This window comes from Neopsephotus bourkii, unplaced genomic scaffold (assembly GCF_033783945.1).
Source record: "Neopsephotus bourkii isolate Nb327-2 ecotype Australia unplaced genomic scaffold, CSIRO-AGI_Nbou_v1 NB_1655, whole genome shotgun sequence".
Lineage (NCBI taxonomy): Eukaryota > Metazoa > Chordata > Aves > Psittaciformes > Psittacidae > Neopsephotus > Neopsephotus bourkii.
The window spans coordinates 3,891,323-3,914,688 of record NW_026902129.1 but is presented as its reverse complement, the minus strand read 5'-3'; the positions used below and the strand labels follow the sequence as shown (position 1 = coordinate 3,914,688).

The 23,366-nt window shown below is 39.5% G+C and overlaps 1 protein-coding gene across 9 annotated transcripts in view; it reads left to right on the top strand.

Moving 5' to 3' along the window:
* Positions 1–23,366, top strand: part of TPK1 (thiamin pyrophosphokinase 1) — a 286,829-nt gene that overhangs the window by 205,733 nt on the left and 57,730 nt on the right. For all 9 annotated transcript variants that reach the window (XR_009728727.1, XR_009728726.1, XM_061375019.1 and 6 more), the window contains one exon: positions 22,161–22,272. Coding sequence is in view for 7 of the 9 variants with exons in the window: in XM_061375019.1 (XP_061231003.1) it covers positions 22,161–22,272 (112 nt within the window). In the remaining 2 variants the exon portion in view is untranslated. The remainder of the gene's footprint in view (positions 1–22,160; positions 22,273–23,366) is intronic.

Below are 23,366 nucleotides of genomic sequence, written 5' to 3'. Positions count from 1 at the left end.
TGGCTCAGTTTCATTATAGACTCATAATATGTTCTCAAAAATGGAACATGATTTTTGAAGAGGAAGTTATTAACCATGGTGTTATAACTGTTAATGCTCCCAGGAATATGATGGATGCTTGGAAAGAATGTGCTTGTAAGTCACTGGGGACAGTGTTTTGTGCCAGTTTTTTATTGTTACAGGGGAGAAAAGGCAATATAATGATATCTGTTGCAAATTACTTGAAGGCTGCTGCATTTGAACTGATTGATGTTTCTGCTGATTAAAAAGGGTGTTTTCATTATATGATATTAAGACAAATTAGACAAAAACTGAGTGTTCGAAAATACAGCTTTCTTCTAGACAGAAGTGCAAAGAGGAGTCTGTTCTTGTAATCTGTAAGGTAACAGAGCTAAAACACTCTTTGAGAGTCTTCTCCAAATGTCTACCTGTATGTGTTTTTTAAAAGGAAAAATGAATCTAACTGTCTTTACAATGGAAATATCCCAAAGACATCTGTCCTAGAAATACATGCACAATTTCAGGGCTGTGTGTGCAGGCATTTACTTCAGTATAAAAAGATTTAGCTGTGCATTTAAGACATCGCTCGGACTAACAGACATGTTTTATTCATCAGCATGAAGGTGCATGTGTTTATGAACAAGCTATTTGGAAAGAGGAAGGTGAATATTTAGTGCTATCTGAACTCTTGTGTTCACATGTTCTTACACTTCCCTAAGACACTGGTGTAACTCTGCTGCCCAGAAGAGCACAGTTCTCTTCAGGGGACAGGACTCAAATTTGTAGGAGTTGACTTTTACAAAGGGTACATGAGCCTTCCTGCCACATGTGGTTCCTGGCCACTCCTTAGTTGAATTTACTGTATTAGGAATGCTGCAAAGAAATACCTGTATTTCTGTATGTGTGAGTCGTGAATGGTGAAAATGAGATTACTGCATTTCTTGAGAATGAATGAAGTTTGACTCCTTATTTCCTGATTGATATTTATGATGGGTAGGAAATATGAGCATATTTGTGTACACAAGTAATAAAACCACATGAACATTTGTGAGTTCATTAGATTACCCAGCTGCTTTTGGGGAGGTTACAGGCAGAACATATACTGGTTGAAATACATCCTATTAGGCAGCAAACACGCACCATGTCATGCATTCTTATTATTGCTTCCATATTCATTAAAGTTTAAGGCCTTAAAAGACTTGTCAAAATGTTGTGCCAAGCTGAGAAACATTGCCTTGATGTGCCTTAGCGTAGCAAGTCTTACTGGCACTGCTGGCACTCTTGAGTAGTCAAGCAACAAACCTACATTTTTCATGTCACTTGGATGTTTGTTCTCAATATGCACTTGTTTTACTTCAGTCTTGATGTATTTTTTTTTTTATTTTATACCTTTCTCATGTAACTCTTGTCTAAAATGTGTTGGGTTTTATATATATATATGTGCCTGATTAGATCAAGTTAGATCTGATCTTTCTACAAGGTCTAAGGAGGTCAGATTGGAGGCTTAGTCCAAGCCCGTCCCTGCTGTTCTTCTATTTATGAATAAGAGGGCTTTGTGTAGCCTTGAATCCATATGCATACTGCAGTTTGAATAGCTAAATTCAGACATAGTTTAACTCATGTTGCTCTCAGGATGTTCTGCATGATGTAGAGGACAAATAGAAAAATACTCAGAGGATAAAGTAAAAATAGAATGGGGAGTGAACAGGAAAACAAAACAAAGGAAGAAGAAATGAAGACAGGAAAGAGAGAATAAAGGTGTGGGAAGTCTGTGCTCTGTGTATAAAGTATATGCCCAGTAGGAGTTGCCAGCAGTGCTTAGGAGTTTGGGATGCTTTCTCATGTGGTACATTGTATGCTCCTGTGTCTAGCAAATGAACAGTTCAATTGCGGCAGTTTGTTTCTAAAAAACATAAAAGAACTCCTAAAGGAATTTTGATAGCCTTGAGTGTGAGGTAGTGCTGTGTTTTAAGCCCAGCTTGTAACTCAGGACCCCCGTCTCTTTTTACCCGCTCCAAGAGGGATGGAGAGGAGATTTGAAAAAATGTAAATCCCACGGGTTGAGATAAGAACCGTCCTGTAACTTAAGGTATAACACAAATCACTGCTGCTGCCACCAATGATAATAATGATAAGGGAAATACCAAGTGGAGAGAATATAAAAATAAAAGGGGAAAAGGAAAAGAAACCAATAAACACAATGCAGTTGCTCACCACACGCTGAGCAATAACCAGCGCTACCCGAGCAGTGATCTGGGATTTCCAGGTAACTCCCCCCAGTTTCTATACTGGGCATCATGTGCTGTGGTATGGAATATCCCTTTGGCTAGTCTGGATCAGGTGTCCTGTTTGTGCTCCTTCCCATCTTCTTGTGCCCCTCCTCACTGGCAGAGCATGAAACTGAAAAGTTCCTGATCAGGGCAAGCATTACTTGGCAACAATTAAAACCATTTGTGTGTTATCAGCATTGTTCTCAGACTGAAGCTGAAAACACAGCAGTGCACCAGCTACTAAGAGAGAGAAAAATAACAGTTACAGCTGAACCCAGGACAGATAGAAATGGATAGGGAGAGGGTTTACACTCAGGATAGTATATCATGTCTGTATGAAAATATCCTGTATGTATTACATTCCAATACAAAAAAAAAACCAACCTATTTTATTTTAAAGATCACTGTTCTTACAGCTGTCTACAAGTAATTGTATAGGACCAAATGGGAAACAAATGGTTTAGGCAGCTGGGCAATACATCTGAAGTAAGAAAGAAAAAAACATGGGGGAAAGGCAGGGATGGTGGCATTAGAAAAACGAGTGCTTCTATTTTTAAGCAGTGTTGTACATGCTGTTGTCATTGTTAACAAGACATGTCTGACTTACCTGAGCTCCCACTGGGCCCTGGGGAACTTGATCATAGAATCATAGAGTGGTTTGGGTAGGAAGGGACCTTGAAACTCACCCAGTTCCAACCCCTGCCATGACAGGGACATCTTCCACTAGACCAGGTTGCTCCAAGCCCCATGCAGCCTGGCCTTAAACACTGCCAAGGATGGTGATATTAGTGAGAGGAGAGGCAGATGAGTGCAGAGTGCACTTGAAAACGTCTCTCTGAAATTTCACTGATGTGCAGAAGAAATGCTACAGGAGCATAACCTACAACAGGCTCTTTCCAGTGACACCTCTGTAAGATATGGGAAAGGGAGCATCCCTACTCGAGAAAAGTCTTTACTGTCAGACTTTTACTGTTCTCTGAAGCATCTTGGACCAAAATAGCAGAACGAATGAGCATCTTTACACTCTGGTTAGTAAAAACAACTTTTTTACTGGACCTGATGGTATCAGTTACTTAAGAGTGCTTAAATGAATTTTTACTCTTCTGGAAACAAGCTAAAAGCATTAACTTCCATTTTGTGCTTGCTCTGCCTAAAGCAGATTTTTACAATTTAGTTAGGTTCTCTTGAAAACAGGCTTTTATAAGTAAATACTGATGGCTGATTAACCATCCTGAAATAAAACTGTTATCAGATGTTTGAAACATGGTGCATGAGGAAGAAAGTATGTATATGTTGACTTGAAAGCTGATTTCTACTTTTCAGTGCACTGCAGTAGTTAATAAAACTGAGGAACCTGCAGATGTACTTCCAAGGACCTGAGCTTGAGGAAAGCGTGTCTTTTAATTTACTTGGTTCTAGTGCTTGGGAGCAAAATAACCCATGACATGGTGAAGTGGTTTCCCAACTTGTGCACTGTAGAGGAAGGAGATGTCTCAATCAAGGCAGATCTGTCAAGCCCAAGACTATTTTTAGCATGTATAAGTGGAACAGCCATCACCTGAAGAAATGTCACATGAAGAAACATGGAAAAAACCCTGTAAATGAATCTACAGAAAATATTTTTATGTGTTCTTTTACAGTGCCCATCAATAAAATACCAATATACTGCTGGCTGGTTACTTGTCACTGTAAGAAAAAACAATGGGATTTTGGAAATTGATTTTCTTAGAAAGGAGTGTAGAAATCTTAGTTTCAGATAAGTATTGCACACATTAATTTGGCTTTTCTCATTCATTCTTATTTCAAGCATAATTGGTACAACAGTATACAGCCTGTAATTAATGCAGTGGGCTCGGTTGAATAACTTTGTAACTGACAAGAGATGCTGCTTTTTGACCTTCATTTTAATATTGCAAAATCAGTCAAAATGAAACAACTTTTGCAAAAGAATGAATTAAAGATGGTTCGGAAGATGTCCTTTTTCAATAAAATAACAACTTTCTGTTTGATGATCCATTAGTCATTGATAGCTGGTCTCATTTTTGGTGAGAAAAGCAAGTAATTCTTTGTGACCTTTTATTTCTACTCAACTTTAAAGACAATCTGATTCTTTTTTATAGTTATTTCTGTCTTCTGCTTTAGAAATACCAGATCTTGCTCAGGAAGATGGAAGAGTTCCAACTGCAAATTTTCTTTCCTTCCCCCACCCCCCCCCAATCCCAATTTTATGAGCCTTTATTGTTTTTACTTTGGAGTAACATAAAAGCAGAGACATCTGGGTGGTGATGAGGACTGGGGCTTCCTGGGGACTGGGAGACTGGGGCATGCAAGGGACCTGGCAGCCCAGCCCATCCCACCACCCAAGCTAGGTGACAGCCCCAGCCCTGAGCCTTGGGCACCAACCTGGGGATGGAGATGGGACAGGACATGGGCCCAGGAGGGCAGGGTCATGGGGACTTGGTGACCCTGGGGCAGGGGCTAACAGCAAGATATAGAGTCCTTGGCAGCAGGCAGGGTGAAGGAACACCAGGGGGCTGGGGAGGAACAGTGAGGTCTTGCAGAGTGCTTGGACCCCAGGAGGGTGTTAGGAAGGGGATTTGGTGGTCAAAATCAGTGATGTGTTTATCAGTGAGTTCAGCTGAGAGGGAGTTCAGGTGCTTTTAGTTACTGCAGGAGTCAGGCCCTCCCCTCTGCATACACAGCTTTTCCATGAGGACCCCCACACTATGGTCTCTTTTTTCTGGTTGTATACTGGTGAAATCATGGCAGGCTTCTTTACTCAGCCTTCTGGGCACTGGAGGACGTGTGAAGTGTTGTACAAGAGGTGGGCATAATATACAAAAGCTATATGGCTGCTGGTGAGAGATATTGCATTGCCTTGGCAACAAGTACATTTTAAGTCTGTTGATCAACATTTTACTTGCTTCCCATGCTTATAGTTTTATGAAACCTGCTGGTTTTTAGACAATGGAAAAGAGATTTCCTCAGGAATGTAACCCCTAGGTCAAAAGAGTTACTTACATGAAGGAGAAAAATGGTGCAGACCATGCGCTGTGTGGAAGCATAAGGTTTAGCAGCAGCAGCAGTGTGTTCATGGCATGCAGAGGCAATTACCAATAATCTTGTTTGAATATGAAAATGAACAGTCTTTCATGTTGCTCAGGGTAGGTTTGGGGTTTTTGCTTTCTCGTTTTCCAGCAGGTGAGGGAGCTTTCCCCATCAGGCAGGTATTGTGGAGCTGATCTTTAGACAGCTACAGAAAAGGCATCCTGTGGTGCCTTTCTCTGCCTCTGGTTAATAATAGCTAATCTGAAAGCAGGAATGGACTCAAAAGCTTACCCATGTACCTGTTGCATTTGCCAGCTGACTTTCTTATTTACACCGGGATCCCTGTGAGAATTTTCCAGGAAGGGCAAATTTGTGTTTTAAATTAAAAACAGTAGCAAACTGCCCTTTGGGCTAGGCAGGGACTGCTGGAAGTAGATACGTAAATGCTTTTTAAGGAGCTAAGTTACATTGATTTCATCATTCTCCTTTCAGGTATGCTGAAGTCTCTGCAGTGTATTTCAGTACTGATTCAAATTCATAATTATTAGATGAATCTGTGGAAGGAAAGAAATCTGATCTTCCAGTCATTGAAATCTATGGTAAAGCATTGCCTTGCACTGAAACTAGGATTTGGCCTGTAGCCTGCTGGGTTTTAGTTGTGCCACGTAATTATGTGCAGTACTGTTCACGGAAACCAAGATTGACTGTGTGCCAGTAATCTGCAGAAGGCATTGATGAGGTTTTGGGGAAGATGGTGGGAATGAAACATCAGATGGTTAATGGGCATTTGCTGCATACAGCCTGGTCACTGAAACATAGGTTCTTTCATTCACGAAGTCAGACCAGATTTGTTCATTTTGTTCAGGCTCTGCAGATGGCAGTGTTAAGAGATGATGCATTTTTGGAAATGAAATATTTGAGTATGATGATATGAAGGCAGCAATGAAGAAGGAATTCTTGAGATGCAACATGAGGGCTCTGTTTAACTGTGAAGCAGAAAGTACTTTACAATTTTGGACATGCTTATCTTTGATAAATCCCTGTGGTGAGCTCTACCTTTGGCTGCTGTTCAGCCTTTCAGTGTGACAGTCACCTAATCTTTTTTAACAAAAGTTAGAAGCCTTTCTTATGGCAGCAAAAGAAATGGACCCTTATTTTTCTCTTGCTGAATTTTTCTCTTGCTGAATGAATAGGTGCCTACATCAAATAGTTTTTAATCTCAGCTGTGTGGATGTGATCAGTTAGTGGCCTGATTTAGGGCTAATATTATCCTCCAGTCCTTCAAATGACATATCCCTAGTATATATCCTGTTTACTGTACAGCCCACATCTGTGTTCAGAATAAGCTTCAATACACAGTGAGCCAGTTCAAGATGTAAACAGCATTTCCTTTTCTTACACAGCATAGCAACTTATCTTTAGCTTGGAACACGCTAGAATTTGTCTTTGTAAGCAAGGATTTTTTCCTTTTCATCATGGGAATAGTGTTTAAAAATATGCATGGTGTAAATGTGCAGTGATCTGTCATACAGTCAGAGGCTTAAGGGCTTTATAGTCCGTAAGAATCTAAAATCACATTCTAGATATCATTAAATGTTTGAAATGCCAGGTTAACAGTATTTTCAATTAAAAATGTATGTGTAGGTACCATTTATTACATGTACGTGTACATATTACACAGCATGTGTATTATATGTATATATATGTATGTGTAGTTTACCATTTATTACTTGTGTCCTTTTCAGAAAATAGGTGAAAATGCAGTCTCTGACTTGGACGTGTGGAAAAGTTGCACTAGAAAAGTTCACCTTTGGTTTTAGAGAGATTGTCCTTCTCAGGTTTAACTACACCCAATCTTTAGAATGTGCTGTTGAATGATGAAAACCCCAAAACTTACTCAGCAGGTTATGAATATTAATGCAAATGAACATCATGTGTGGTAACAGTTCTGTATGTCATACCTGCATGCACTCTGGAGAGAGAATTGATTCAGCAAAAATGCAGTGTAATTGCAGGTAATACATTGCTCTAGATGTATTTACCTCTGATCTTGGAATATGGGGAAAGAGGGTAATTATTCACAAAACCCTTCTGCTTTTGGACAGAGGCAAAAGATATGTGCAGTGCATGGCTGCTCGTGTACACAACCTGTCCAGTAGAAAACACATTGCTAGTTGTCCAGAGGTTTGATGTATAAACTCGCATTACTTTTAGTGATAGTTGGAATAGCTCGTAAGAATATGTAATAGGCAAATGTTTTCTTGGAGCTCTTTGTGATTCTTATGATTTTAAAGACAAACATAAGTTTTGACTGCTTAGACATTTAATTGAACAAGCCAATGAGACGTATGAAGTCTGAAAACATTTAAATCTTATCTGTACCCGCTATGTCTACTGACACAAGAGTACACAAGTTCAAAAAAGGTGAAGAGTAGACATCACAGCTGTGCCACAAAGTGCTTGGTTCTTAAAACCCCCAAGTTTAGAGCAGATTTAAGGCTACCTCAGGTGCAGATGTCAGGAAACACAATGGTATTTTTAGCTGTACCTGTTTGTGGTTTAAGATGCAATATCCTGGAAGTGAGCTTGCTACTTTGAGCATGAAATTTAACCTACTGATACATTTCTTTTGGATGTAGTTGCGGTGACTCTAGGTTAGAGGTAATAACTCAAGTTTAAGTTTTGTTAGGTCTTGCTCTTTCTTTATTTTCCAGACTAAAATGTGAAAAATCTTTGGATTTTCTTGAAATTCTTTTGAGAAAATCATTAGCTGCTCTGCAGAAAACTGTCTACGGATTATACCTTGGAAGCAAATTTAAGGATTATACAGTCGATAGCTGCAAAGACAGCAGGTGGAAAAGAAAAAGGTCATAAGCAATGAAGCAGCTAGTAATTCTGACATGAAGACAAGACACATGGAAAATTAACCCCCTTTGCAAAACAGAACCGCCACTAAGTTTATAGCTGGAATTCCCAGATGCCAATGGGCCCTCAGAGGCAGAGCTGTCCGTTATGAATGACATCTAGACTGAAGACAGTCCAGCACCTCATGAAATTGCAGAGCAGTCTATGTAATAGTTGTTTCATTTTCAGCAGCTGCAGCTGTTTAAAAACTGAAAGGAATATTCCTACATCCAGCAGATAGGTAAAGAGGCTGCACAGAAGCAGTTAAGAGCTGTTTTATTTTTGTGCACAAGAATCTGGAACACTGACATTTCCGTTTTGTTTCTGTTACATTCGTTTATTCTAGAGCTATAATAGATATACCTGTCTTCCACAGGTGTTTCTGCTGTGCTGGTCTGAGAGCAGGTTTCTGGCATGAATCACATTTTGCAATAGAATGCAGCAGCAACAAACCAAAATGTCGTATCTTAGCACTGAAAGCTTGGGGCAAACTTGGATTTAAGGATGGATCTGAACTTTCTGATTGTTCTGTATCTGAATTTATCTTTCCTTGCTCATGGATGTAATCATTTCCTAAGAGAAAAATGTGTTTCTTTCTCAACCAGTGCAAGTCAGTACCATGTATAACATGCTTGAAATGAAGGAACATATATGGTTATAATTCAGCAGGGAGGGGGAGAAACTTAGTAAATAAACAAGGAGGTATTGGTTTATTCTTTGATCAGATTATTTTTTAGTTCCTTAATGTCAAAGTATGGTGAGTGTAAAACAGTAGTAGTTTTAATATTTAAATCTGTATACATAGTTATATGTATGACTAGAATGGTTATTTCTTACAACATATCCTAGTAGTCATGCCCAGCTCCAGGAATAATTTTGAGATGAACTAACTTGTGCACTGGAGAGATTGCAGGTCTAACAGTGTGCCACATAGGTTTTTCCGTGTCAGTATATTTTTATTACTTACTTTATAGCAAGAAAAAGGTTTAGCTAGACAGAATGAGGAAAAGATTAAATGGAGCCAGGATACAGTGTGAGAATTGTGGTCATTAACTTGTAAGCAGGTCACAAAATGTTGCATTTTATTCAAATTCGGTGTTGAGAAGTTTAAATTTCAGTTTGGGAATTTGGGGGCGTTTGGTAGCAGCTTTGTTGCAGTAAATCCTTAAACCACATGTAGGCATCCAGGAAATAAGTCAGAAGTAGTTTCTTGTCTTGTGTACTGTAGAGTCAGCATATCCACTGCCAGTGTGCTCCTGTGATTCCTCCTTTCAGGAGCCTGTGAGCAGCAGTCAATATACTGATCAGACACTCCCCTTGAATCAACCCATGTGTTTCAACATTAAACCCAAAACACTTAAGGAAGTTGTTGTGCAGGTTGTTTGATGCTTCAAATTCTGTCAAGTGGTTAGCCTTAATCTGCTCTGGTGATGGCAGACCTAGCTTCTCAAATACCCTCAGCACATTCCTTAACCGACAGCTCCTCCCAGCTACCCATCCTCCTTGCTAGAGAATGATGGGTCCTTCCATACAACTAGAACCAAACTGTTTGGGTGCAGAATTTTTTGACATCCTCTGAGCTAATATTTTTTTGTCTAGAGTTAAAAAGTAAAATCTTCAGTTGTTCATCTCTCCATTGTATTGCAACATTCCCGAACTAACTATCCAAGAACTTCTCCTGAGCTGGTGTTTTGTTGCCTGCCTGTTTTCTGTACAATGTACTACCTGAGGTAAACCACAGGATTCACAGACTGTATCATACCACTGTACAGCAACAAATAGTTGCAAAGGACATCACTTAAATTGTTTTAAATCATCAAGCATTTGCTTTCCAAAACCTCGCTGACTGTAATGGTTTGCCACTTTCAGTGGAGGCAAATGATGTTGTCCTCTAACTATCACCACAACTGTCTTAGATCTCCTTCATCTACAAGGCTCTGTGTCTATGTCAGCAAGCAGTGCAGACCAGGGAAGGAGGTTCTTAGGGCTGAAGCACTCCATGGTGACTGATGTCCCCACTGCACGTGTTTCAGTGTGTTTTATTTCACACCCGTCCTAATCTGGGTCTGCAGTTCTCTGAATGCCTGTTACTGGGTGGAGTGCTTTAGGTGCTCTTCTGAAGAACACCTTTCAGTTTAGCTTTGTCCAGAAGGAATTCACTGTGCTCTGGCTCCCTGTGAATCAAAGCACAGGTTGTGGACACAGCCCACAGTATTAAAAAAAAAAAAAAAAATCAATCCAAACCTCCTGATCTGAAATAAATTTTCCTCATAAACACACTATGAATTATAAAAGCCTTCTAGTGTAGAATCATAGCATGGTTTGGGTTGGAAGGCACCTTAAAGCTCATCCAGTTCCAACCCTCCTGCCACGGGCAGGGACACCTTCCACTAGAGCAGGTTGCTCTCCATCCAACCTGGCCTTGAGTTTCCCCTCATTTTATACATAGGCATATTTAAATCCATTATCACACCTGGGTGGATTCTTTTTCCCTTTATGGAAATTACTCCTGTGATTTCAGCTCACACCTCCTTCATTTCAAGTCTAATTTTTTATCTTGTCCTCCACTACTGGATTCAAAGTTACCTTTAAGTTGCTGATATCCCTGGCAGATGTCTTTGTCTGACCTGTGTGCTCCTTAGCACCTGCCAGATTTCCTTCTCATTTAAATTCTCAGAAGCTTTATCAGTGTTGTTTGCCAACAGTTTCACTCCAGTTCGATAAAAGTTCTGCTACCCCAGAACTTCTGATGTCCCTTTAAAACTTTGGGTTTAATTCCCTACTCTTGCTTCACACAGTCAGATGTAACATTTCTGCTGTCTTGTTGTGTCTTGCAATGGGAAGTGTCTTAGGGATCTGAATTCTTCATTATTTTTTTTTTTTCTGCTTGAAACAAGTGCAGGCTCCCAGGTAGATGGACAAATGGGGAAACAGCTGCATCTCCAGTTTGACCGCTGTAGATAATTTATCTAAAATGGAAGATTTGTGCATTTTGCTTAAGTTTTAGCATGGCACTTAAGGCCCAGATGTGACAACAGAAATCCTGGTGCAGTTAAACATTTCTTTTGATGGCCTCTTACAGTGTCTTTACCAGCAGACAAGGAAGGGTTTGAATGACAGGAAATGAAAACCCAGTGGTTTTTGACACCCTCTTGGAATTTTCAGGAGATGGGGAATCCTAGGCTGGTGACTGAGAGCAGGTGATGAGATGGGATGATTTCCTCATCAAGCACTAATGGTGATGACTCACTTTCATCAGCAGTAATGTTTTTTTTGAAGCTAACAGAAAACACTGATCTCAAGAATTTATTGGTCCTTGAGGCGGATACGATGCTGCCCTGAAACTGTCTGACAAAAAGCAAAGGAGAGAAGGAGAAAGTAAGAAAAACAGGATGTACAAATTCCTGAGTCAGACATGGTCTCTTTTTTCTTCCTTGTATCACCAAAAGACAAGTTGCAATCCTGTGGTCTAAAGTGGAGATGGAGGCCAAGAATTCTCATTACGTTATTTATGGGTTGTTCACATTTGAGCATAGTCAAAAACTATTCTTTTCCAAATCTCATTCTCTCTGACAATGAAGACAAGCACAAACTATTTTATTGTCCAGACACAAATTAATAGTAACATATTTCATCAAGGCCAGGTTGGACAGGGCTTGAAGCAGCCTGGTCTAGTGGAAGGTGTCCTTGCCTGTGTCATGGGGTTCGAACTGGATAAGCTTTAAGGTCTCTTCCAACACAAACCAATGATTCTGTGATATGTGAAGGTAAGAGTATCCCATGAAAGCATGTAGCAGCCTGTTTCAGTGCTGAGAAAGTCTTCTCCTGTCCTGTCCTCTCCTGTGTTTCAGAATCTCACCTGGGATATGTTCTGTGGTGTTTGTACTCAAATACAAGGCTTTGGTATTAGATAGCTGGACCAGCTCAGCTTGCTGAGTAGGCATGGAAATAAATGAACTCCACTGCTCATTCCTGAGGGTTGGGGAGGGTATGCACGTACATGTATTTTAGGAAGAGGAAAACTGTCATTAGATATAAGAAGATCCTTAAAGTAGATGGACATATGGAGAAATTGACAGGTATATTCACAAACAGCCACACATAGTTTTTACGTAATGAAGACAACTTTGTTCAAATAAGTAATTCTCAATCAGTATATGCCCCTATGAAATTGGACTGAAATGTTCCTAAGCGTACAGTAAGGCTGAGAAAATTTATTTACCTGTATGTATTGCATTTAATTCATCGTAATTTATAATTGAAATTGAGGAGGTGAATGTACAGTATTTGAGGATCCAAAAATAACATTAGGAAATAGAGACACCTATTTTTCAGAGGATTCTAAGTGCCTGCAGTGTCCTGCAACCCAGTTCCTGGAACACTACTAATTCTTTTAAAACTGGACAAAAATGAACCTTCAGATTCCTCTTTGTACCATGTGTAGGCCTAGGGAATTGTTGGAAGACAATGTATTTTCTGGTAACAGAAAAGTTCTAGTCTGCAAACTTCCACAGCCTTGTTGCTGGTAATGTTTTGAGGCAAGCAGTAGGGTTTTCATTCTGAAGGCTTAAATGGCTTGAACACAGTTCAGGCTTGTAGTAGCCCAAAGGCATCTCACTTCATGGAGCAGAAGCAGCCATGAAATCACATGAATGCTTTCCAAGAGGGAGATGTAGCTCGAGAACATTAGGATGGCAGGAAATCTAGTAATGCATCTAATTCCATAAGCAATCCTTGATTATGTATTATTTAATGAGAGACATCAGTCTGTGTCTCTCCTGAAGTTTATTACTACTTTAGCTTGAAATTAATTGTTTAGCTGTTAGATTTTCCAAGGATTAGGCCATATGTTTTCTTTCTAGCTTGTCTTTATGTTTCTTCTTTGATACTTTTGTGGTGATTTACTGTCTCATGACTACAGGCTGCAAATAGATTCGACAGAGCAAGTTTCTGTTTCATAGGAGGGTTCAGCACTTTTTCCAGAGCTTGGGTTCTGACTTGCTATTGTGTGAAACAGACAGAAAATATGTGTGTATAGAAAGTGGAATATATATGTCAAAGGGCCTAAATAAACAGTGTTAACTTGTTCCAGTCTTTCTGCATTCAGCAGGGTGAGCTCTGTGTTGTTTTTACAGCAACCTGTCACTCTGACCCTTATTTTATGTTTTTATGTTGGTGTTTTTGTATTATAGTACCCTGTATTTGATATAGCATTACTTATTCTACAGTGGTCCCCTGCTTCATGGTTCAGATGCTATTTTATTGCCAAACAGTAAATGGAAAGGATTCTATAGTGTGTAGCATATAGCATAGCATTGATCAGATGGACTACAACAATCACCTATTCCAGCTGCCTGACCACTTCAGAGCTGACCAAAAGTTAAAACACATTAAAGACACAATCAAACGCCTGTCTCCTCACACTGAGCTTGCATCAAAATACTGAGATTATTTAACTGAATAGATATAGTCTGGAGGCATGAATAGATCACAGGGTCTGACTGTGAGCCATAGGTATGATACAGGCAAATGCGTTTTGTGTTAGGCATTTCCATAGCAAAGAAAAGCCTTGTGCAAAGCCCTGGTGAGAACTCACCTGTACCACTAGGGACATTTCTCATTCCTCAGGTTCAAGAAAGACAAATTCCATCTGGGATCAAGGCAAACAAAGACTGAGCAGTTGATTAAGGACATGGATGCCCTACAGCTGATGATGATGATGAGAAGGAGCAGGACAAAAACCTGAGAGTGTTGCTATCAGTTCTGTCACTTTCAAGAAAGATATTGAGGGTAAAGGCCAAAGGAGGAAAATAGGTAGTGAAATGCAAGGGAAAATATGGTAAAGAACACAAAACCGCTCAGGGCTTCTTTCCAAGCATATGGCATAGAATTGCCTAGTTTGGAAAAGACCCTTAAGATTATCAAGTCCAACCTTTACCCCGGGACAGGTCTAAGGAAGGCAAAATCCACATGGGGATTTTATTCTTTTACAGTCTGCTACACAGACTGATTTCTTCCATTCTGTGTGGTATTTTGAATATACCAGTGTAATTCTTTTGGGATGCTCCCTCAGAATTATAACTGTGATGACAATTGGGGGGCTACAAAAATGCTTTCAGAGCTTCAGAGTCTTGTGAGAAAAGATGCCAGGCTGACTGTTTATGATAAGAAACCACTGACAAATATTTAGGACTTGGGTTGGCCTACTTTTAATGCTTCTAGTGTGCTTGTGTATGTTCATCTATATTCAGGGGGATTGGACTAGATGATCTTTTGAGGTCCCTTCCAATCTCTAACCTACTGTGATACTGTGATACTGTGATATTCTGAGGACCTAATCTGTCATTTGATGACAGTGATGACGTGGGTGCAGTTCCCACTGAAGTGCAAGGGAACTAAAGCTGTGACCATTATAAAAAGGCTGTTGCAAATAAACTTCATAACTCTATCCAAGTGTGATTCCTGAAGGAGGCAAATTGTTTATGAGGGTAGTACAGTATTCTGTTCCCCCACCACATGCTCCAAGGAAAGAATGGGGTTCTGCGTGGAATACAGTCTCCAACGGACTGCTTAGCTATACAAGAAAATGGTGGCAGGTGGTAAAAAGAGGAGAAAAATACATATGTTTGAAGTTTCTCTAATTATATTTGGGTTTTGTGACCTGAGTAACATGTCTTTGAATTTCATGGGTGTAGAGAGAAGCAGTCAGTCATTGCTGGGGCATAACAGTTCTTCAAAGCCTGCTGTTATAATGCAGAACCTATTTCCTGGTCTACTGAAAATAGATACCGTTTCTTATCCCAGGTCAATGAATGTCTTTGTAATACAAGCAAATTATTCCTTCCTGTAAGAGAAATCAAGAAGGGGTGCTGAAAATTATTCCCAGAGTTCATTCTTCATTACTTCAAACCTCTCTCTTTCTTACTTAGAGGTATGTGAAAGTAACAGTCAGAAATGAAGGGGAGAGAAGAGTACTTCTGACACTCCACTACTCAGTGTGAAGAACTCTGTCCATCAGTTCGATTGCACCAAAGAAGTTGTAGAGGCCAGGCTTCTGTGAAGCCCCTAATCATAAAATGAAGCCACTTCTACAAAAAGGATGGTGGCACGTAAGAGGATTTTTGGGGTCATGATTTGCTGCATTGTATAACATAAAAAAAAGCAATGGCATCACATGGATGTAGATTGAGGAGTACAAGAATCAGTAAGATGATGTTGACCAGCAGCCTGCTGCTCATTCTTTGTTAATGCAGCAGAGAAGGTTTCCAGGTCAGATTTTGGAGGAGAGCCCAAGGAGATTTGCCAGTATGTCTGGGAAGACTTCTGAGAACAGATAAACAGATTTGTATCTTAGGGGAAGTCGCAAAGGCACCTGCTACAACAGGCAAGCAAGATTCAGATGGTCAGTAGTTGATGAAAGGAAAAATTAATCTCTTCCCACTAAATAGGATGTGACAGGCTCCATTACAGGATGGACTGTGGAGAGTTACGTGAAAGGAAAGAGATTAGCTGTAATAGGGAAGAGAAAGCAAGATGCATAGACAGCAACCCAGACAAGCAAAAAATACATCAAATATTGTTGTATAGCATAGATTAGTAAACACTGATGTGCTTTAGGCTTCGTAACCATACTTTTTTTCTTATTATCAACAGACCCTAAGCACCTTCAAAGTACAAACCACAAACCCCCTAGCACTGTATACTCACACAAAAAAAGTGTGTATTCTTACATAGCATTAAGGTGCCTTCCAGCAACACTTTGTAATTCAGTGCTATGAAGAAGAAATTTTCTTGCCACAAGTTAGGTGAACAATATCCTGTATTTTAAATTAACTCCCACCCTTCTCTTATACCAATGAAAAGAAGAGAATGTAGTCTAGAAGAGATCCTCTGGACTCTTCCCCTGTAAAAGTGCATGAAAAGAATGAGCAGTTACACAAAATGCATTATAAACTGGTGTATGATGAGAAAGATTATGCTGTAACTTTTATCACTTAGGAATTACAGAATATTAGTGTCCTTAGTGAAGGCCCCTCTAGATTGACAATTTAACTGCAACATTGCATAATAATTATACAGGCAATATGACATCTTCAGCAGCTTGTCTACTTTTCACTCTTATCTGCAATCTATTATACTCTGTAGTCTCATAAATGGGTGTAAAGAAAATGGTTCTGATTCTTTTTTTTTAAGGCATCACTAAAAATGCTAATTAAACCTAGAATGATGGGGCTGCTGAGGATAGGGCATCAAATGCACAAGCTCAAGGATAAAATGTCACACTGAGCCAGTGACAGCTTGCTTTAGAAAAGGACCAGCGAGTTCTTCATTGTCGTTGTTTCACACTGTTTGTGGGGTGTTTTAGACTGGTTTATGGTAGACTGAAGAAAATGTTGTGGAATTCCATTTGAGAGTGGGAAGTTTCAACAGAATGATTGTTTTCATCACTGCATTTGTGCACTTTAACAATATCTACACTGCTGGCAGGTTTAACTGCTTGCAGCCTCCAAAGAGACACATTCATGCATTTTTTGCACCTGCAGTCATTCTTTTCTTGTCAGTCAGATGTTGAATTCAACAAATGCATGTTTGTTTGAAAAGTCGGTGATATTTTAGGGTTGTAACGAAATAGCTCTTCTAAAATACATCCTTTTAGAAAAACTGACTGCAGAAAATAGTTGTTTTACTTGCTCATGCTGCAGTAGGTGATGGGTAAACAAGGGATGCACCTGCTGTGCTTAGTAAAACATGCTGTGGATCTTACATCAGAAGTGTACTCTCAGGAGGCTTTCAGTAGAAAAAGTTCACGTATGGATGTGTGAAACTCTGGGATCATTTCCTCTTTGTGGATAATTTGTACGTTAGATGTACAGTAGCAACAACTTCAATGCATAACCTCAGGGTACAGTAAATCTTTTCAGTTTAGTGGCACTTACCTCCACAGGAATTTCTTTCTATACCCTTGTCATAAATTGTTTTGAAGCAGATGTGTTTATTAATTGGGTCTAATAATGACTGTAATTTATTGTGTCTCTACTGCCTTTGAGTTTATTCACTCTAAAGTCATTGTTTTATGGAGTGCTCCTCTTGAAGGGTAGGCTTGGTGGTACTCTGCCTTACAAATAACTGATATTCTGAAGTCTGTCAGTTCCGGTTCAGGACCACTAACATCTGATAGTAAGGATCAGCTGAATTGGGTCCAACTGTTTCAATACTGAAGTACAGTAAATTTGCTGTATTTTCCATAGGAGTTTGAGCAGGGGTTTGAGCTTTTAAACTTCTGAGTTTTCACTAGAACTGTGGATAATTTTATTTTCAAGAGCAATAAAAGCCTGGTTGGCTCAGATGACATTCTTTGAACAGCATTCATGCAATAGCAGCTTATGCATATTTGTTTAAGAAGGCAGTTGATATTTTAGGGTTATGACAAAATATCTCTTCTTAAATACATCCTTTTAGAAAAATGGCTGTATTGTGCTCACAACCTCAACCTGAAAGCTTTTATTATTAAGTTCTTACACAACTAATGATTAGTAGGAATACTTCTGCAACTTTGCTTTTACCTTATTGTCAGTGATGATATTTGATTTGAAACATGAATGTTCTCAGCTTAGTTGCATCCTTGTTCCTTTCCTCCTCTCTGCTGCAGTCTTTGGTGAGTGTGTTGATTTCCACCTATTCCCTGAATCTTTCATCAATATACCATTTTCTGCACCCAGATGTTTATGTACTAAAACAGATTGTGGGGTTTTGCCATTTCCCTGGGTAACATTATGACATCTGCATTTAGTTTTTTGCTGCTGCTGTTTGTTTTTAAGTGTGTGCTGCCATCTATGGAGTAATCATTGAAATAAAGCTGATCTAAAATTGCTTTTTACCAAAAGACTACAGAAAACAAGATACAGCTAGCAGAGGAGGTTTCATAGAGCAGTTGGCCAGATCTCAAGAAACCCTGTTCCTCTGTCTCAGATCTCACAGCAAGCACAGGTGAAAATCAGTTTCTGGGAGTTTTCAGTGATTCTGTATATGCTGGAAAAGAACTGTCAGGACAGTCTGAAAATTAGAATAAGGTTGCTTTGTCTTTTAATCCTGTAACTCATTTGTTTTCCTTCTCCGTTACCTTTCACATCCTTCAATCCTTCAGCAGTTTCCAAGATGTTTATTATATCTTTCTTCATTTGTTTTTTAAGGCTTAATTTTAATTCCTTATTCTTTCCTAGCATCTTGTCCGCTGGCTTTCTGCTTCTATGTCCAGTTCCCGCATGCCAGGTTCCGGGTTTCCCTCCTTCAGATCCCTTCAGAATGCAAGAAGATCAGTCCTCATTCTCTCTTCCATAACATGTGCTTGCTTTATATCTATTTTTGAGTATACATTTATTGCAATACGTTTATTCAAGTGGGCCTGGAAAGTACTTGGAGAAGTCATTTTCTCTGTACTGGGGTGTCTGTGCATGCAAAAAGCTATCAGGTTTTATCTTGATAATGCTCATATGCTTTTCAGCTTGCAGAATTGACTGAGGATTCTAATGTCTTACAGTCTTGAACAGGGTAGGTATATGAATTCCTAGCAATCAGACTTCATTTCAGTTAGGAGGTGTGACATGGAACAACTATGTCTTTAGCTGCTTCCTCAGCAAAACAAATGCTGGAATGGGTGTATATTTAACCGCTATTGCTTAAATACTTTCTTCTAAAACAAGGTATTAGACTCAAAAGGAAAAGTTTAACCTATATGGATGAAGCGTTCTTAAAAATACCTTCTGACATTTTCTTCTTATTGCTGAACTTAGAAATTGATCTTATTTTCCAGCATCAGAGACAAAATGAAGAGAAAGAAATCAATGTTCTTCAAAACAGACTTAATAAGATAAAAATCAATGCAGCTGTATGATTTACCATTTTTTTAGCACCGGTATAATTCAAACATGGTAATATTTGATTCTTAAGTTAAATGAAAATATTTCAGTTGCCTCCTACAGAGGCAGACAAAACCTTAAGAAGGAGGGATTTATTTCGTTAAACTTTGGTTTCTGTTTTAATCCTAATTTTGGAACTTTGAGATCTGCAGAAACTGAAAACAGTTTCATATTTTAAGTGCCAGTATATAATTGTTCCTTTAATCACAGAGACTTAAATAGAACAAATTATTACTTGTATTTGCAAATTACAAGCTCTGATCCTCCCTTCCTCCTGCAAATAGCAGTTCCGTCTTGCTTAGTTGAAAGATCTGTACTCAAAAGTTTGAAGATCAGCTTGGGCGCCTCATTTCCCCCATGGCAGACTCACAGTGCTTTGAAAGTAAAGCCTTACTTAGCAAATGCATTGGCTGATTACTCTTTTTTGGCAAAAAAAGAATGTGTTAGTTGGGGTTTTTGGTTGGTTGGTTGCGGTTTTTTGCCAGTGTTCATTCCCCTTTTCTGCCCCCACCATCTCAATAACATTAAGATCCCTTATTGATTTATTTAAGGAAAAGTCTTTAAAAGTGCCTTGTGTACTATCAGTGACCCAGTCTCTAAACCACAAGCTTGGCTTAACAGTTGAGAGTGGGTTTTAACAAATAATTGGCATCTTAATATTTAAATTCCTGTTTACTTGCTGCCTTGGGTTTAGCCCTTTGGGCTTCTGGTTTGAAATTTCTTAACTGAGGGCTAGAAAACGTCTTTTTAGGGAAGAAAGTCAGGATTCTCACATAATTACCGGCATGTGTGAACTGGGACTTTAGGGAAGCGTTAGACACTGAAAAAGTTCTGATAAAATCCTCCATATTAGCAAGCATCTCGTAATGACATCTTTTGGTTTAAAGGTTTATTTCATGAGCACAGAAAGACAGCTTTCTGCATAAATTTCTACTGAATTAAATTCCAATCTGTAAACTGGGCTGGAATGTCGTAAGATGGGAAATGCAAACCCAGTGGTAGGTTTTGAATTTGTATGTCCAAAAATGGACAGGTTTTGCATACATAGGTCTTAATCAGATTTTTTTCTGCCCAGTTACTTTTACTTCTTTTTCATATTCCTTTACTAATTGATAAATGTAGTGAGTTTGTTTCCTCAAGCAGCTCTGAGCAGCTGTGTGTATATCCATTGGGAACAGACAGTCCCACCCCTTCATTCTCTTCATCATCAGCTTCATTATAGACCATATCTGCAATCACATAACAAGAGACCTTGCACTTCTACCTCTCCTTTCATCCTCCCTCTGTACTGCGAGAGAGAAGTAGCATACCATATTGCACAGCTGAAAGGTTATCAAGCCTGAATTTGTTACACCTCTGGATCTGGCAGGCAAGTGTTCACAACCACTTTAGAAATACATGGTTCATCTCCACATGAACCTGGACATCCTGAGAAGGTACTTGATATTGGATTGGTTTTCTTGTTGCTCTGCAGACAGACAGGCTTAAGTTATGCAGTCTGTTACTCCCTAATTTACAGCTTTTCCAAGGTTCATTTGTTAACTGAGAGCATGACATGTATTGAAGTTGTTTCTTCATAATACATTTGGCATTAACAGGAGAAGCTGTCGAACCCTCAGACAGCAACAGCTCAGCAACAAGATATTTTGCTTCCAGTTTTGACTTTCTAACTAGTGGCTTCGTATTTGCAAGGGCATTTGGAATGAACATGTGACAGAGCAGGGTGTAATTAAAAAAGCTTAAATACATTTTCCAGACTAGAATTGTGAAGCAGTATTTTTGCTGCTTGGGATATTTACCTGAGTTATATAGTTCAACTGTTCTTCATTCTTTTGCTGTGAAACCCAGGCATCCTGCTTAACAAACTACTTGCTAAATAGTCATTGTGTTTCAGAGACTTATTTTATTTTGGTAGACGATTAACTGGGCACATCTGATTTTATTTATAGTGGTGCAGAGTATGTGTTTAAAAGGCACGCTCAAGGGTTTAACTTGCCTGTGCATCCAGAAGAGAATAAAATGAAACCCCAGCAAAACCTCTGTTCAAAGAAACATTCCTGCAGGTGAAGCTCATGTTTGTTGGAAAGAAATTACCTGTGTAGAAAAGACCAGAGGATGATTTCTTCACCGATCTTGTCACTGTTTTGCCTTTGCTGTTTTCCTGTAGCTAGTTTTCATAAAACACTTTCTTAGAACACAAATTGTGCCAGATCTGTATCATTCAGCTTCTTTTCCCCCTTTTTATTCTGTAAAAGATTTTCACTCTACTCTTCCTTGCAACTGTTCCCATGCTGGTACCTGGCAAGATGTTCACACATCTTGGTGTGAACTTGAGCTTGGTCACTAATTTGTCATCATGAAGAGCTGCTGCTTCTCCTCCACCTCATGAACTCAATAGTTAGAAGATAAATTTAGCTTACATGTACAAAAAAATGTGTTGTAATTTTACTTTGTTGTTCTTATGTAGTGTAACCATGCTCCTTTAAATATTTAGGTCAATTTCTCTAGCACCTGATTAAGTTTCTGCATGTATTCTTTCTTTTGGGAAGAGTATATGCCTGGAGAAACACATGAATTTTTACAGATGCTGTCAAAACAATGAAGGAGTTTCAGTGGTGCTTTGACTAGCATTATTTAGGAAGTGAAACAGCTGTTTAGATGAGGGAAGAAAATGAGCGACTGGGTTAGGATGCCTTCATTTCACAGGGACAAAGAGCCTAGCTTTGACAGAAGTGCTTCTTTCAAAAATACCAGGGAAGAATGAGTGAAGCTAGATTCTGCTTAGAAAAGCCTAGACACAAACTTTTTGAAAGCCCTGAGGTCTGCAGCCTAAGCACACGTGTCTCCTCCCTCAGTAAACATCAGTGACCTGTATTCCTGCAGCCAAATATTCCTGAGCCTTTGTGGGATATTCTGGACGTGTCTCCATCCAAGTGTTTTCTAGTTCGCTTGCAAGGTCTGTTGGCAAATGCAGTTTGGGTCCCTGGTGAGCACTGACTCCAAAGGCCCTTCTGTCTTTCAGGGCAAGCACAAGCTGCATGTGGACACGGGACTGGAAGGTGACTGGTGTGGCCTCATCCCCATTGGGAACCCCTGCGAGAGTGTGACCACTACAGGCCTCAAGTGGAACCTCAGTAAGTCAGACACCTCAGGGATAGTGGGTTTGATGTTATCCTAAAGGCATGTTTACACCATCCTCACCACTGCAGAAGGGCCTGATGTGTTTGAAGGTGGAACATGGCATTGTATCCCTGCCAGGCCATTTTTTATTTAGAAGTGAAGGGGGTTTTGGAAAAAATACAAAAGAAATACATTTCTACCTGAGATGGCACAGGCAGAAACATGTTTTCCATTTGGGAGTCATTGTGCTGTTTAAATAGAACATTTGTTGAGGTCATGATACATTACCATCTTGATACATTGCCCTCTAGGGAGGGGAAGCTGTGAGTGTCTAAACTGGTTATTAGCTATAAAGTTACAACCGACAAATAATAATGTGATACAGATTATTAAAGCTACCTCCCTTCCCCTGAACTGCTTCACTTACATTGTCTGTTTGTCAACTCTGAATGAATAGATCTCTCTCTTACTTTTCAAGTGGGAAAAGGTGCATCTGATCTAGAACAGGGACATTTATCTGTAGAAAAAGGAGGTTTCTTGACCCCCCAAAATGGAAACAATCTTCATCCTCCTGCCTCCTCCTCCCCCACTGAGACATTCAGAACATATTCACTAATAAAAATAATGGAATACTTTAGATACAGATTCATTAACAAGTGAACCAAAGCAGTAATTGGGAGGCTCTGGTCTTGCAGTGTGATTTACATGCCAGACTTTGGAGCCATCCCATGTACAAAGGGCACGTGGCTCTCACAGTTTAGTTCAGTGCCTTGGTTGGTTAATACCTAATTGGAGATTGGCCCACTGTGCTGGCCAGCAGCACGTGTGATAGCCCAGGGAGTGTCTTGTTCCACTGAGGGTTTGACAATGTGCAATTGAGGTTGTAGGCAGTAGTGGTTCACTAATGATAGAAGGTATAAACAGATATTAACTCAGGACTTGAGACTTGCCAGGTGAACTGCTGTCTGGATTATAAGAGCTGAATCTATGTACAAGGGATGTTCTCTTAATTTGATAACGAGTTAAATATTTTCATTTGCACTGATGGGTACAGTTGGCAAGTACCAAATCTTCATCTGTTTATCTCCTGTGGCCTGTTCCACTGAGG